We start from the raw sequence: 13,808 nt of genomic DNA on the forward strand, positions 1-13,808 counted from the left end.
AGACCAAGTGTAGTGAGTCTGATACATGCTACTACAAAGTCTTGATTCTGCTGTGCCTCAGGATGTTTGGGTGGTATTTGAGAAACATGCCCAGGAGCTTATGATTTGTATCTCACCTAAAGGTTGCTTAAACCTCAGTTTCTGTGTTAAGATTGTGTTCATCAGTTCTTGACAGGTGAAGAAGCCTGGGGCTCATGAACTGCAGGAAGTCCAGAGGACCTGGCAATGGCATGCCACCACAGCAGGATGTTCCCCTGACTGGGGGGCATCATCTAGCTGTGCAGCTCTCCCACACCCCACAAAGACTGAGCAAAGAGCCCCTCTTAGTCACTTTTTAGTCCAGGTGAGAAATTGGGAAATTGCTAGAAACAAGCACTTAAAGAATCAGAGATTTCTGCCCTTCACAATGCATTAAAAGAAGAGAAATTGCACAAAATGAAATGGAAGCAAAAAAACAAACACAAACGGAAGTTTTTTTTAAAACCATTATGGAAGTAAAAAGTTTTTAATGTGTACTAAGCATCCATGTTTCCCAGGGAGCTTTGGAAATTTTTACTAAATTGATCTCACCTACCCCATCTCCCTTCCACCCCCTCGCCCTCCTTGAATTAATGGAAGGATGTTCTGTGTGTGCATTTTCAGGCACTTATTCTCCAAATTTGCTTTCTGTATCCATTTCAGCATCTTCCTCCTAGATTTTGTCAGTCACTGCCACAGAGATTTAGCAAGGCTGTCTTGTAATCACCGCTGGTGTCATCCTGATAGGGGGAAAATTAAAAAAAAAAAAAAAAAAAAAAAAAAAAAAAAAAGGTGAGTATAGAAGTCCGTCTTTATAAACTGGCTGCTGCCTTTGTCAGTGGATGGGATATACCCCCACAACAAAAACACTTTGGAAAGATCAAGCCAGATTTCAGCAGGGTCACTGCCAGCTGAAACCATCAAAAGTGAACAGAAACAAAGCCCATAGCTTCCACCTGAAACAAAATTTATCAAGTCCAGTTCTTTTCTTTGGAATCCCAATGAGTAACTGATCAGGGCTCCATCCCACAGAGTGGCACAAAAAGTCAGCATGAACAAGAGAAACCAATACTGTTGTGTTCAGATTTTACATCCCTAGTATTTGTGTAGTGTTCCCTCCCTTACAGGAAGGGAATGAGCAGTTAGCCCTGACAAAGGATGTTTTTAAGAAAGCCACAAATATGGTCATTTTGGTCTAGAGAAGAACTACAGAGAACATCCTGAGACAGAAATTTTACTCCCTTTGAATATTTTGTGATGACAGGTATAAAGGCATTTCCACTTCTCAGAGGAATGAATATTCCATACAGACCCTCGAAGACTGATCATTAATCAACATGACAGACACTGACAGTGTCAATTAGAAGAAAGGGCCCTCATTACAGAATGAGACGTCCCATGGGGACTGATAAGCATAGGGCTTTTGTGCCATTTGCACTAGGGGAAAGGGATGCCCCAGAGACCTTAAACAACAAATTATAAAACCCAGCTTTTCAGACCTAATAGAAAACATGGCTTTTTGCTAGGGGAGGGTCCTTTGTCCAGTGCTGAGACTCAAGCACCAAGAAATACAGTAAGATTTGACAAGGTTCAGTTTATAAACTTAACTCACCACAGCATGGACCAGGCCTTCATTTGGGATAAGTCAGTTTAAAATAAATAAATAAAAACACAACTGGTTTGATTTACATGGCACTAGTTCTAGGTAGTAAAGGACAGCAGAAAAGAGAAGATGGCACAGCATGGAAAATGTGTAACAGGGATAATTTAATGCATCTAGATTCATTTAGGAGATCACGAAGAACACATGAAAAGCCTAGAGCAGTCTCTCATCAGGTTTGGTTTTGCCCACGTCACATTTTTCTGGGCAGGTTAGGAATGCACATAATGACTAAGAGCTATTATATCAAGATGCTGCTTACCACAATCATGCTGGAGAGAGACTGTCCTGCAATCCGCTTGAATTCAGCCTTGATAAGATTTAAGTCAACTTCACTTCGAGAAACAATCACCCTTATAAGGGTCCCATCACGGGTGCCAGCCCCCTGAAATAACAGATACATCAGTCTGCAGTGTTAGTGGGCATTCAAGGGATAAGCTGTTGTGAACTGGTCTGGAACTGGGTACATTAGCTTTCAGACATCACTCAGCACACATTCTGCAGCAATCTGCTTTTCCTTCTGAAGATGCAACATCCCCACCACCAAGGGCCACTGTCCTTACTACAAGCCTTCTGTCTCAGAGTGCCATGAGCCTTTGCACATGTCAAATGCAAAAGCATTTCCAGGACTGAAAGAGGGCAATGAATACATACTGCCCTTCTGCAGCAGCACCCATACAACCAGTATTGTGAAGGCACCTGCCTTCAACCAGTATTGTTTAATCAGTCACAGGAAAATAAAATTCACTTCAATAACAAAAACCTTTGGGGGAATAAGAAAATAAACAATCAACTCAGTTTTCCACCAAGTTGGGAGAGCGGACATATTTTATATATCAGTTAAAAATTATAGGGACATTTGTCTGCGGTTGTCTTACATATCGCCATTTGAACTTTTTTTTTTTTTTTTTTTTTTTGGTTTGTTTGTTTTAACTGTTTTATTAAGAGCATTGCTTCCTAAAAAGAAAATATCATGGCCCAGTCCATTAAGTTAACATTATGGGCAAAATCCCACTGTGACCAACCTCCTCAAAAAGCTTCTTCCAAAAAAAAAAAAATACACTGCAATAAATGTCTTACCTTTAAAGCATGGTATAGCCTCTCTGCAAAGTAGCAATGGATGTTCCTCGTGCATTTCACTAGGCATATAAAAAGATTCAGTAAGAATCAATGATAATTGTAGTCCAGGGCAGCAGGCTCAACAGATTCAGCTTTTCCATTCACTCAAGAAGTCTGCCCCTAGGACATGAACTAAGTATCCTTTACTTCCTACCAGAGATCTTTATAAAGCAGATCCATCCCATGACAGTCAACTGCTGCAGGAGGAAAGACAAGAAACTCAGGCAAAAGAAAGGGAAATGAGACACTTACCAATAGCCAGCATAGCATCCTCTAGTGAGCCACTAGTCTCACTCCTGATGCTGTCTTCTATGCTTTTACCAGCAAGTTTCTGGTATTCTTCAAACACTGTTTGAAACAGAAAGCACTTTGAATTTTCACCAAGCAATTGCTCAGACATTTTGTACCCAACATTCACAGGTATTGCTTGTGTGGTGATATGAAAATGAATATCCCACTAAAGCAATGACCACATTTGAAACAACTTCAGTAAGCATTAGTCAAGTCCAGAAATCAGCTACAAAAAACAGCTTCACAAAAACCTATCTCCAAGAAAGAAGTATCTGTATGTACACAAAGCAACTAATTGATCAGAAGGGGCTTAATTCCCTGTCTTAATTTGTAAGAGCAAGTTCAGTCAACCTCACATTCATTTGGAAATCTGTGTCTTCATCACTGCATTTAACCACACAAATGAAGTAGGCTCCAGAAGGATAAGCACAACTATCATTTGGTCCTGTTGCTGTCACTAGCTTCAGGAGCCAAAATAGAATCAAATTAAGTCTAGAACTATGCTCATGGCCCTTGGACATTTAAATGATGACAACAGTTTGGGAAAACTTAACCACAATTTAAAAGCAACTCAGAAAAACAAAAACAAAACAACAACAAACAAACAAACAAACAAACAAAACACAAAACATAGTAAACAGATGCAGATTGCAAGCTATATAAACTCCCACATAAAATATCAGCAGAGTCATTGTTCCCTTTATATACTCTGGATACAGATTCTGGTTCCAAACTACAGATCCCTGTTTTGATTCCTAGCTTTTACACTAACAAAAAAGGAAACTTGCTATGTAACACAATGTATATCATACTGAAGTTTGCACAGCATTCAGGATCATACCCCTAAACATTAACACACAGATATTTTGGTGAAAGGTACTACTACAGAACAGACAAATGGATACATTCTCAACTCAGACCTATTCTCCATGTTAAAAAAAAATTAGTTGCAACAAATACATGCAAGTTTTTTAAAAATAAACTATTACAATCTGCTTTAGTGCAGAGGAAATCAGATTCATTTCCTTGATAATTTAGTATGTCCCAAAGATTGTTTACATCCAGACCAACTGCTGCAATTAAGTTTTTAAAGACAGACATGGCCAAAGACTAGAGTCAGCTTTTTTGTTTTGTTTTGTTTGTTTCTAAGTGCTGTTGGGAGATTAAGTTTAAAAACACAAGGGGGAGCTGGCCTCCAAGGGCCTTGAAAATAGTCTCCAAAGACTTCAGCTTGAAAAAGTTCAGGCACACCTAGGTCATCAACAGCTAAATTTATCAACTGAGCTCCAGTGAATTCACACACTACTTGATGTGCTTGGATCAGGGACAACATAACATCTGTTAGTCAGAGCCTTGGACTGCTTCAAAAGTCTTGAGATGACAAGGCCAGGTCTCTGCTGCTTCATGCTTTGGGGAGCTGAGGGCACCCTTAGCTGGAGCTGGGTTATCATCTCCCCTCCCAAGCAGCCTCCAATGCTCTCAAAAGAACCTAGGCCAAAACTGGAAGAGTCTCCCTGTGGTTCTCCAGCACTGGCGTTGTCAGTGATTTTCTTCCAAAAGAAACCCATGTCCAAGGAGTCATGAGCCTGTAGACTGCACACTTCTATCCAGTTAGGAAGGGACTCTCTCCCCCTAGGCTTATAAGGATAGCTATACCATCTAGCCATCACTGCTGTATCAGGACTCCTGTATAAGCAGTCTGATTTTCAGTTGCACTGAATCTACATAAGCTTCAAAGCTGCTGGCAGCTTTTGGGCACTGATTGGGCAAGGATTAGTAGGCAGACTTTGATGTTTATTTCTGATCACCTGAGCTTTGACATCTGTATCCCTGCCTCTTCTTTTTTGGCTAGGATGATTTCTCATTTCAGATGCTTAGGAACATGGACTGCTTCATACCTTTCATCAGGTGTGTGGCACTCCTCGTGCACAGGATGGTGATGAACTGTATCTCATCGGTGCCCCGTATCTTCTCCCCAGCAGCATAGAGAGTCTGAAATTTAACACACTATGGTTAGATTTTCTGTGCATGCAGCTGGTAAAGGAACAGCATTTGGCTTGAGGTACTGCTTGGGTAACAGGTCTCAAAGTAATCTAAAGTACTGTATGAACTAGACTCTACTAGAGTAGTTGACTGTGTAGACCCTTGATTGTGTCTTCTAGTGAAATTGGGGCAGTAACTATCTCCACCCTTTCTATCCCTCCTGAAGCAGCTGGAGCAGCCAACAGTGCTACTGAGGTTTCTTCCCTATTCTTCAGTGTACCTCTCCACAATGTCTATATATTTCTACATGTAAAAAGCAGTGGAGCCTGAGCCCACTTCTCATCCTTCCTGTTTGGAACAGCAAGACTCAGCAGTGCAGGCAAAACTGAAGAACTCCAAGCTGCTTCTGCTTCAAGAAGGCCCCTCCTGAAACTGTTATGGCTCCAGCCCCATGCTGACCTGGACTCTCCTATCCAAGGATCCTGAAATTCAAGATAGGCAGGATGCAAGCATATCACTGATCATGGGCATTTGAGAGTACCTGTGCATCCTGGAGAGCCAATGCAGTATCCACGTAGAGAGTAGCATTGTCCCTCTCACCCTATGAGAAGAAAAAGACAGACACCATTTGCTCTCATGAATTATTTTCCACACGGGGATCACAGAGTACATGCTAGACAAAGAACAATTCTCCTCCTCAGTTATTTTTGCAGAGTACTCAGTCAGTAATGTTTCAGGCAACACAAGAACTAACTCCTTGACTGAAATCAGTAATGTGAAGTGGAGCCAAGAAGTTGGTAAGTTATTCTGCTTCTTGGCAAGAAAATTGAGAAAATTCAATAGGATAAATAAATCCAAATGTGCTCTCAGCATTTAGGTGACAGACTCTAGAATAGGGTTGAATCATTGTTGAGATTTTTTTTAAAGACTCCTATACAGTGTAGTGACACATGCATGTAAAAGTGAGATGTTTCCGTGCAGCAGAGCTGACTGTTCCCAGCTCTCTTACTGCTGCTGAGGGAGGGTTCCCTGCCTCAGTCACATCAAAGCTGAAAACAGAAATCCAGTTCAAGCGATGTGTTTGTCACTGTAGTTTGTGGTAATTGTGACTGCATTGTCCCTTCTATCGCACGTCTTCTCCAAAAAGTAATAGAAAAATGAAGATCTTTGGATCCTCTTTTCTCTAACATTACCTGAAGAAGGCAAACTAGAATCTGTTCAAAATATCCACTTGTTTCTGATTTTATGTCTTCTTCCAGATCAGAACCGTATTCTACACAAGAGAAGAACAATGGAAGTATTTATTTGGATGTTATGATCAGGATATCACAAGTCACCTGAGGACATACACTAATCAAGGTCACTAGTGAAAAAAGGTGGGCTGAGGTCAGCATACCCTCTCAGTGATACCCAGACAGGCACTCCCATCTGACCAAGTGTACCACTAGCTCCAATGACAAAGGCATAAACCCATGGCTAATGTTAGGGATATAGTTTGAGGGACCAAAGAAATAGTTACAAATATATTTGACAGATTCCCATGTACAGCACATTTAAGGGAGAGAAAAAGCCAAGTGTACAGCTGTAGCTTTATTTGCCTTCTGGCAATGGTTGTGCTGGGCACCACAGACTAAATTTGTGATTTGCTGGCCTTTTCCTCTGACTGGAAGAAAGCTAGAGAGGGATTTTTCAAATTCACTCAGTTCTGTTTGCCAGGTGGAGTTAGGCTGCACCTTCTTGCTTCTACAATCCCCTTTTCCTGCTGACAGTGTTAGCTGGTAACACCATTCCGCTGTGCAGTCATGCAGTGGCACATTGCTCTGACCACACAAACCAGAGCCCCAGGCACTTTACCTTCTTTGTACGCCTTGATTATCTCTCTGATCTGCGCCTTTGTTCGTGATGCCAGGATCTCTATGATAACACCTTCACTTGTTCCCACACCCTTTGATGGAAAACATAGTGGAAAAAAAAGGTAGAGAAAGATATCTAATGATGCAGTGAAATTTACTGCTAGAAAAGTATGGTCAAACGAGGAGTCTTACGGCAGCAAAGGGCGAGGCTGTGTGCTGAGCTGTGAGAAACTGTCAAGATGAAAACTGTAGACACAAAGCACGTTTGCTTTGAGTGTGGATTCATTTACTGAGATGCCCAATTTGTAAAGTATGATTGTGTGTAACCCTGCACTTCTGCAATGCATTTTTGGATCTGGATCTTTGGTGGACAGTATCAGAGGGATGTGGGGGCACTAATGTTTGTCTAGTCAGTACTTTGTACCATTAAAAAAATACTATATCAACAGGCAGGATGCCAGTCAACCCCAGATTGGGCCTTGCACCAACACTCATTAATTTCTTTGATTTTTTTTAAAGGTTTCACTGTTCAGGTGGGGTGTCATAGCAGCAACTTTGGCCCAAGGTCATTGAGCTCCATTCACAAGATGCACTACAGAAAGCATTGAAGAGATTCTACAACTACACATTAGAAACTCATCTGTGGATGTTTATCTGTTGCCAAAGGCAATTTTGGATCCACTGTTACCTTCCCCAGGCTTTGAGACACATACATACAGAAACTCATATACATATTACATATAAATATTACAGCAGCATTCCCCTCCCCCCCCAACATACGCTGATAGCACAACTAAATATTTCTCAAAGGGTACTGTTAATAATGAACTTAATAATCATCCACTAGCCCAGTTACTATCACTTTTCATTAATAGGCAAAGTTACAGGAAATGAACTTTGGACCTATGCTACTAAAATAGCAACATGCAGTTTGCTTACCTTCATGGCATCATACAGCTCCTTTGCATCATACTTGTACGGGGGATACATAAGAGCCACAATGAGCCTCTCAAAGTCGCCACTCAGTTCAGACTTCAGGCTTTCAATCAGATCCTGTAGAACATCACCATGCTTATCACATACAAAGCCTCAAAGGTTCTCTTTCCTGCCCAGTTTCTATCCCCATGGCCTACAGCCGTGAAGCTGAGTGACATCATTGTGTTGACAGTTTATTGGAAAAGGTCCTGGGGGCTGGAAAAGGCACCTAACTCCAAAATGGATTTTGTCTAGGTCCTTCCACTTCCTTTGTTCCCCAGTACCAAGCTTCCCCCAGGTAATAATTTTGCAGCAGAGCAGGGAAGATAAACATCTTCCTCCAACCTGTTTTAGACAGGGAGCAGAACCAGGAGCTGAAGGCCTTGAACTAAGTGAAGGATACAACCAACATCCAAAGCCTACACATGCACACACACATAGGACTTCTGCAGAATCAGGCATGCAGTCTGTTTAAAGACAGGCTTCAAACCTTCCTCTCATTATCATATAGCTTTTTTAGGGTATGCCTTGCCCTGTTTCAGTGGGTATATGGAATGAAACCATTCTATTCATTGTCCCATACACATTTGCTTCCCTTTCTTAGGTTCTTTCAAGGCAGTTCCTGTTCCATCAGGGTTTTTTGAAGATTTCCTGTTTCTATATTGACCCAAGAGCCTATATTGCTCATTGCTAATAACTTTCCTTCCCCCACACTTTTAGATGCTACTCTCACACATCTGGCTACACCATTGGGCTGGTGGAAGAGTTTGCAGCACAAGTGTTTCTAATGAGAGTAAGATTTTATCAAAGACAGAAAGATAGCCACATAAAAACATGATTGTCAACAATTGCAGTTTGTTTTCATTTTTAGAATTTCCAAATAAATGTAATGAAATAAGTATTTAAATTGAACTTTATCACTTAGAAGAGCCCCACACCAGCCCAATAATTTACTCAAAAGGCTACTTAGAAAAGTATAACTTTGTTATAGCTTCAAAAACAATAAGGAATTACACTTTAAGACAAAATGGATTTTTAAAAAGTATTTCTGGTCAAAATGCCTTTTAGAAAGAAAATTACAATCACTAGACGAAAACCAGTTTATCCCACCACAAATTAATTTCCCATATTCACCCCAGGCCTTATTATCAAATATTAACCTGTCTGTTTGCAAAAGACCTGCATATTGTTTACACCATGCTTGCAGGATGAACTGTACACCCATTAACTACATCCCACACGCAGTGAAACAGTGACTGAATATGGCTTTGTTTTGGAAGAACCTTTCCAAACTGTCCTTTGAAGGATTTGGCAATCAGTTGACGCTGCATATTGCTCCTCTTAGTTAGGACATCAATTATAGCTTGTTCATCAGTCCCTATGGAGAGCAACAAAAAGCCATAAACACAGTGCACAGAATAATAATAATAATCGCAATTCAAGTAATGAGACAACCTCCCCTAGTTTATTGCCTTCATGATGTAGAAATTCAATTACGTCTTGCAGAAATGTGGATTTTGAATTATCCACATTAAAATAAATAAAAAACCATCTCTAGCTGCAATTTTCTTCAGGAATGGCTTTTAACTGAGCAACTATAAATGCAACATAGAATTTACACATATGGATGGAGTCAACTCACCAAGCCCCTTCATGGCCTTGTACAGAGTTTGAGCATCAGGTACAGGGTCAAAGTTTAAAGCACCTGTCACAGACACACCCTCTGCTTCACTCTGAAAAATAAGAAAAAATACAACACTTCATTCCTGCATTTTGTCAGCTCAAGAAAGGGTATTTTGGAAAGTAAATTAATATTATCCACTGCTTACACATGTGGAAGACAGAAAAGTTGAGGGATTGGCTCAAGGCATTCTTCAGAGCAAAGCTCAGAAGACAACACAAGTTTTTTTCCCTCCACTTGCCTGTGCCAGCCTCTGGGTCCAGGCAGAAAAACGAGGTCAAGCACTGTTGCAGAAGTCATTAGGTGCAGGTGGTCTGGCAGAAAAAGCTGAGTAGCCTGGACTTTCCCATTCAAGCCTTTCTACAATGCTTAAGAGCACGTATGCTGTCATATCATACTGCTATTAAGTGCCACAGTTTCCAGTGCTTTGGTACAGAGTGGTTTTATACATAGCATTTCAGTTTCATGGAATACATATGCTCTCACAAACCATGTTTCTAGTTAGCAGCTTTATTCTGCTGCTGCTTCACTCAAGTACAACTAGTTTCACATAAGGAAGCACCTCCTTGGGAAGGATTTGGGCCAAGAGGCTACTTTGAAGGAACAGATCCATTTGGAGAAGTGCAGTTACAATGTTCTTCTCTGAGCTGAGAGCCAACTACACAGCAATTCTCCAGTCAGACCCGTAAGGCACAGCCAGCATCAGAGTAATAGGGCAGAAAGACGCACTGGGATTTACTCCAGTCACCCTAAGATAGTAAGGACATCAACCAGAACACAGGCTTAAGAGCTTCTGCTTAACCAAAGCTGTTAGGCAAGGGAATTGGCTTGAACACGCTGACATTTCCAACAATAATGTCCTATCAACAGGGAAGTCTGTGAATGGTTAGTCATAAAGAGTCATCACCACTTTATTCCAATAACTGCAATTTTCTTTTCCTTAGCAGCAGAGAGATTTAAGCTTTCCCAGGAAACTGCTGTATTCTCATAAATGGACTTGTAGGGATATGATTAATATCAAACTAATGATATCAGCATGACTTGATGGATTTTTTCTAAGGGGGTGGCCTCACAGTCAGGTAAAAAACACCTTCAATCCAGAGCTTATGGAGCATAAGTAATCACTAATGCTGTCCCATATGACTTGCATAATATAGACCTCCAAGTGCCACCCAGCAGCCTCCTGCTCTGGTGTAAATTCCTTTTGCTCCTCTTTCCTTTGTGACAGAGGGATCTTCCCCCCCTTCTCATTGCGCCGTCTCAGGTCATTCATGCCCTCCCCAGAGAAAAATCCTTCCCAGAGCTAACCTTCAAGCAATCTTTGCCAGGTAGAAAGGTTTGTGGAAATTCCCTGCAGGACCTGCATTGCTGGCATTTTTTATTTTTAAGTAAGAGTCTGGAAGATTAATGTCATGCTCCTGAGCACACAGCCAAGAAACACTAGGCCTAGCCCAGCACCACAGCTGAGGCATAGCCATGCCATGCTGCACAGATACTCAGGCTGGCTCAGGGCAAGCTCGTTCAGGTGTTCTTGTCCAGTGCTCTACTGGGAGACATAGCTGGCAGGTGTTTTCATGCCAGCCAAGCTCTGGGAACAGTATCAAACAACCAAAAAATGATGAGCTTCAACAGAAGCTGTATGTTCAGCAGACAGCAAGATCTGGAAGAACTCGTGTTTGCTGAAGTTTGCTTCACAGCCAGTACAGCAACAGAATCCTGTGCCACCACACCCTGCTCCAGGTAGGGAGAGCAGCTGAGGAAGGGACTGAATCAATGGGAAACTTCTCACTAGATGCAACTTCGATTACGTCCCAGTGATTACTGAGCAGCAAGTTTAAGGCTGTGGTGAAGCTGTCACTGCAGAGCCACCCCCAAAGGCTTGCCATCAGCCTGGAACAGGAGGCCTGGCCAGGCTGTTGGGCAGGATCAGAGCAAACACTCCTTTTCTGCTCCCCTGTGAAGTCAGCCAGTACCAGCAAAACTTCCCCAGAAAGCAAGATACACTTATCTGTCTGATTTTGCTCTGAAATAGATGGACAGTCCTCTCTAGCTGCACTCAAAGGCTCATGTGAAAGAAATGCTCTGGATCTATGCCTGGTGACTCAGGGTAAGAGGCAGTGCTCAGCTTTCATTTGGAGGCAGCAGTAACAAATCAAACAATGGCCCTTTTTGGTATTAATTCCAAGAAACACGGACCATCCTCTTTCAAGTAGCTTACTCATGACTCACTCATAGGCTTGATTCTCTGTGTTCCAGCACAGGTACAATCACAGTCAGTTTCCAGAGAAACACTATTCAGTTTGGTCTTGTTTTCCAGATGAATTGATGCTATAATTACCTAACTGAAACTACTCAAAGCATCCATGCAAATCTCCTGGTAAGATGAATAACTAGTGCAAAAGCAATGTAATCCGTGTACCCTGCAGCTGATGATGTGAAAAGCATTCTACTTATAAATTAAGGGTAAGGGGATTTAAAATGTATCAAAATATATATCCTATCAAAGTGTTTTCTAACCTAAGGAGTAGTTCATCAAAATCCTGAAATGTGGGTTACAGGTGGGGTTATTGTTTTTCAGTGGAAAATTTCTGAGAGTGTTTCATATTTTTCATAGTTTGCATTTGAGTTGTATTTTTATGGAGGATTTTGAAAAACAATTTGTTTTTAGCTACTCCTCCACTGCCTGCCTGTCTTCATACCTCCACCCCTACAACACCAACAGATAAGAGTCCTCTAGAGCTTTCAATGACTTTTCCTCCTTTTCTCACTACGTTTCTAAATGATTTCCAGCTTGGAGGGTGGAGGCAACAGATCAACATAAAGGGAAAAATTAAAGTGAGAGTTCCTCCAAGCTTTGGAAAAAAAAAATCCATTTTACTATACTAACTTCCAAAAGAGTGGTGACCGGGCAGGGAGAGACTTTTCCACCAGTACTCCAACACATGCCATTCTCCAGCAGCTATCTTCTAGGCCTTAGCTTGTAGATATCTAGAGATAAAGTCCCTGGGGAAACCTAGCCTTCCATAAAAGCTAATGGGAGAGCTGCCACTGAACTGTATGTGGAGGCTGCTTCAGGGCACCCCACAACTCCCAAAGCCACAAGAGTTTAAAAGAGAACAAACAGCATTTCTGGCTTGTAGCAGACAGGCAGGGCGTCCAAGTCCACAGCGTTGCAGCAATATTCAAAACCCAGAAAAGAAAGACACTGTAGCTTGACAAACTATACCTCCCTCCATGACCACAGCCTGCCAGCACGCTGGGGACAGGCCAGTGCCCTGAACCCACTGCCAGAGGTGAAGGAAGGGACAAGGAGACTGCAGCGTTCATACCTAATGCAGACCTCTGCTGTGCAGCTTTGCTGATCCCCGGTACCATATCCCCATGTACACATAATTATCCCTCTGCACCACTCAACTGAAGGGGCAGGGAGAGTCTGGTCTTCTTGAAGCCAGCATGCATATTAACACCTTCTTTAATTAAGGTTATGGAAGTGCTGAAAACTATTTTATAGTCAGAAAATCGGTAAACAAGTTTGGATGATCTTTAAAGGGAAACATTTCATTCCCACACAGTGCCTGATAGAGCTAGCAAGTTAACTTATTATATTGCCAAAGAAGTCAAGGTGTTTCACTTCACTATTTCCTCTACTTACCCAAGCCTTCCACCATGCCATTGCAGTGTCAGTAGTGATACCTGGGCCTGTTGATGAAGAAAACCACACGCATCACACCTCACAGTTAGGGAATCTGAGATTTGAAGAGGGTGGGGGGAAAAAAGAGGAATATATATATATATATATAATTATTTTTTTCAATAGACTTACCACAAGAAAATTAGAATAACTGTGTTCCTCAGGAGGCTTATTCCCTCTGGAAGCAGCAGAATGTAACTGGACTCTGTGCTGAGAACTGGCAGGTATAACCCATCCTTATCTACAAATTCCATGGGGCAACGCCCGCAGACACTGCTTAACCTGTTTTGCATGTATGATCTCATAGGGAGAGATCGAGTTGCTTAATAAACCAGGCTTCCCCTGTGAGGAGCCCTACATTCAACCTCAGTTGACTAATGCTCATTGTAATTTTTCCACTGCTTCTCCCCCACACCCTAACCCGCTAACATTTTAGCCTCTGGCACTGACATGACATGCAAATTAAAGCCAGGTAGTTTCTTGGCATTAAACTCCACTAAGACCCAGTGAGTTCTGCTACAATGAAATAAACCACTC

At 41.8% G+C, this 13,808-nt stretch overlaps 1 protein-coding gene across 2 annotated transcripts; it reads right to left on the reverse strand.

The window, feature by feature from the left end:
• Positions 1-694: 694 nt before the first annotated feature.
• Positions 695-13,253, reverse strand: LOC116491477 (annexin A8-like). Of its 2 annotated transcripts, XM_032191460.1 has the most exons (12): positions 13,233-13,253; positions 9,542-9,632; positions 9,183-9,277; positions 7,864-7,977; positions 6,926-7,016; positions 6,265-6,344; positions 5,613-5,672; positions 4,987-5,080; positions 3,050-3,145; positions 2,759-2,817; positions 1,941-2,063; positions 695-758 (listed from the first exon to the last, which is right to left on the reverse strand). In XM_032191460.1, the coding sequence occupies exons 1-12, from the start codon at positions 13,251-13,253 to the stop codon at positions 702-704; spliced, it is 981 nt and encodes a 326-aa protein (XP_032047351.1). In that variant the 3' UTR covers positions 695-701. The 2 variants fall into 2 exon arrangements, with proteins under 2 accessions (XP_032047351.1, XP_032047352.1); XM_032191461.1 differs by lacking the exons at positions 6,265-6,344; positions 6,926-7,016.
• Positions 13,254-13,808: the final 555 nt, after the last annotated feature.

Source organism: Aythya fuligula, chromosome 7 (genome assembly GCF_009819795.1).
Source record: "Aythya fuligula isolate bAytFul2 chromosome 7, bAytFul2.pri, whole genome shotgun sequence".
In the NCBI taxonomy this organism is placed as follows: domain Eukaryota; kingdom Metazoa; phylum Chordata; class Aves; order Anseriformes; family Anatidae; genus Aythya; species Aythya fuligula.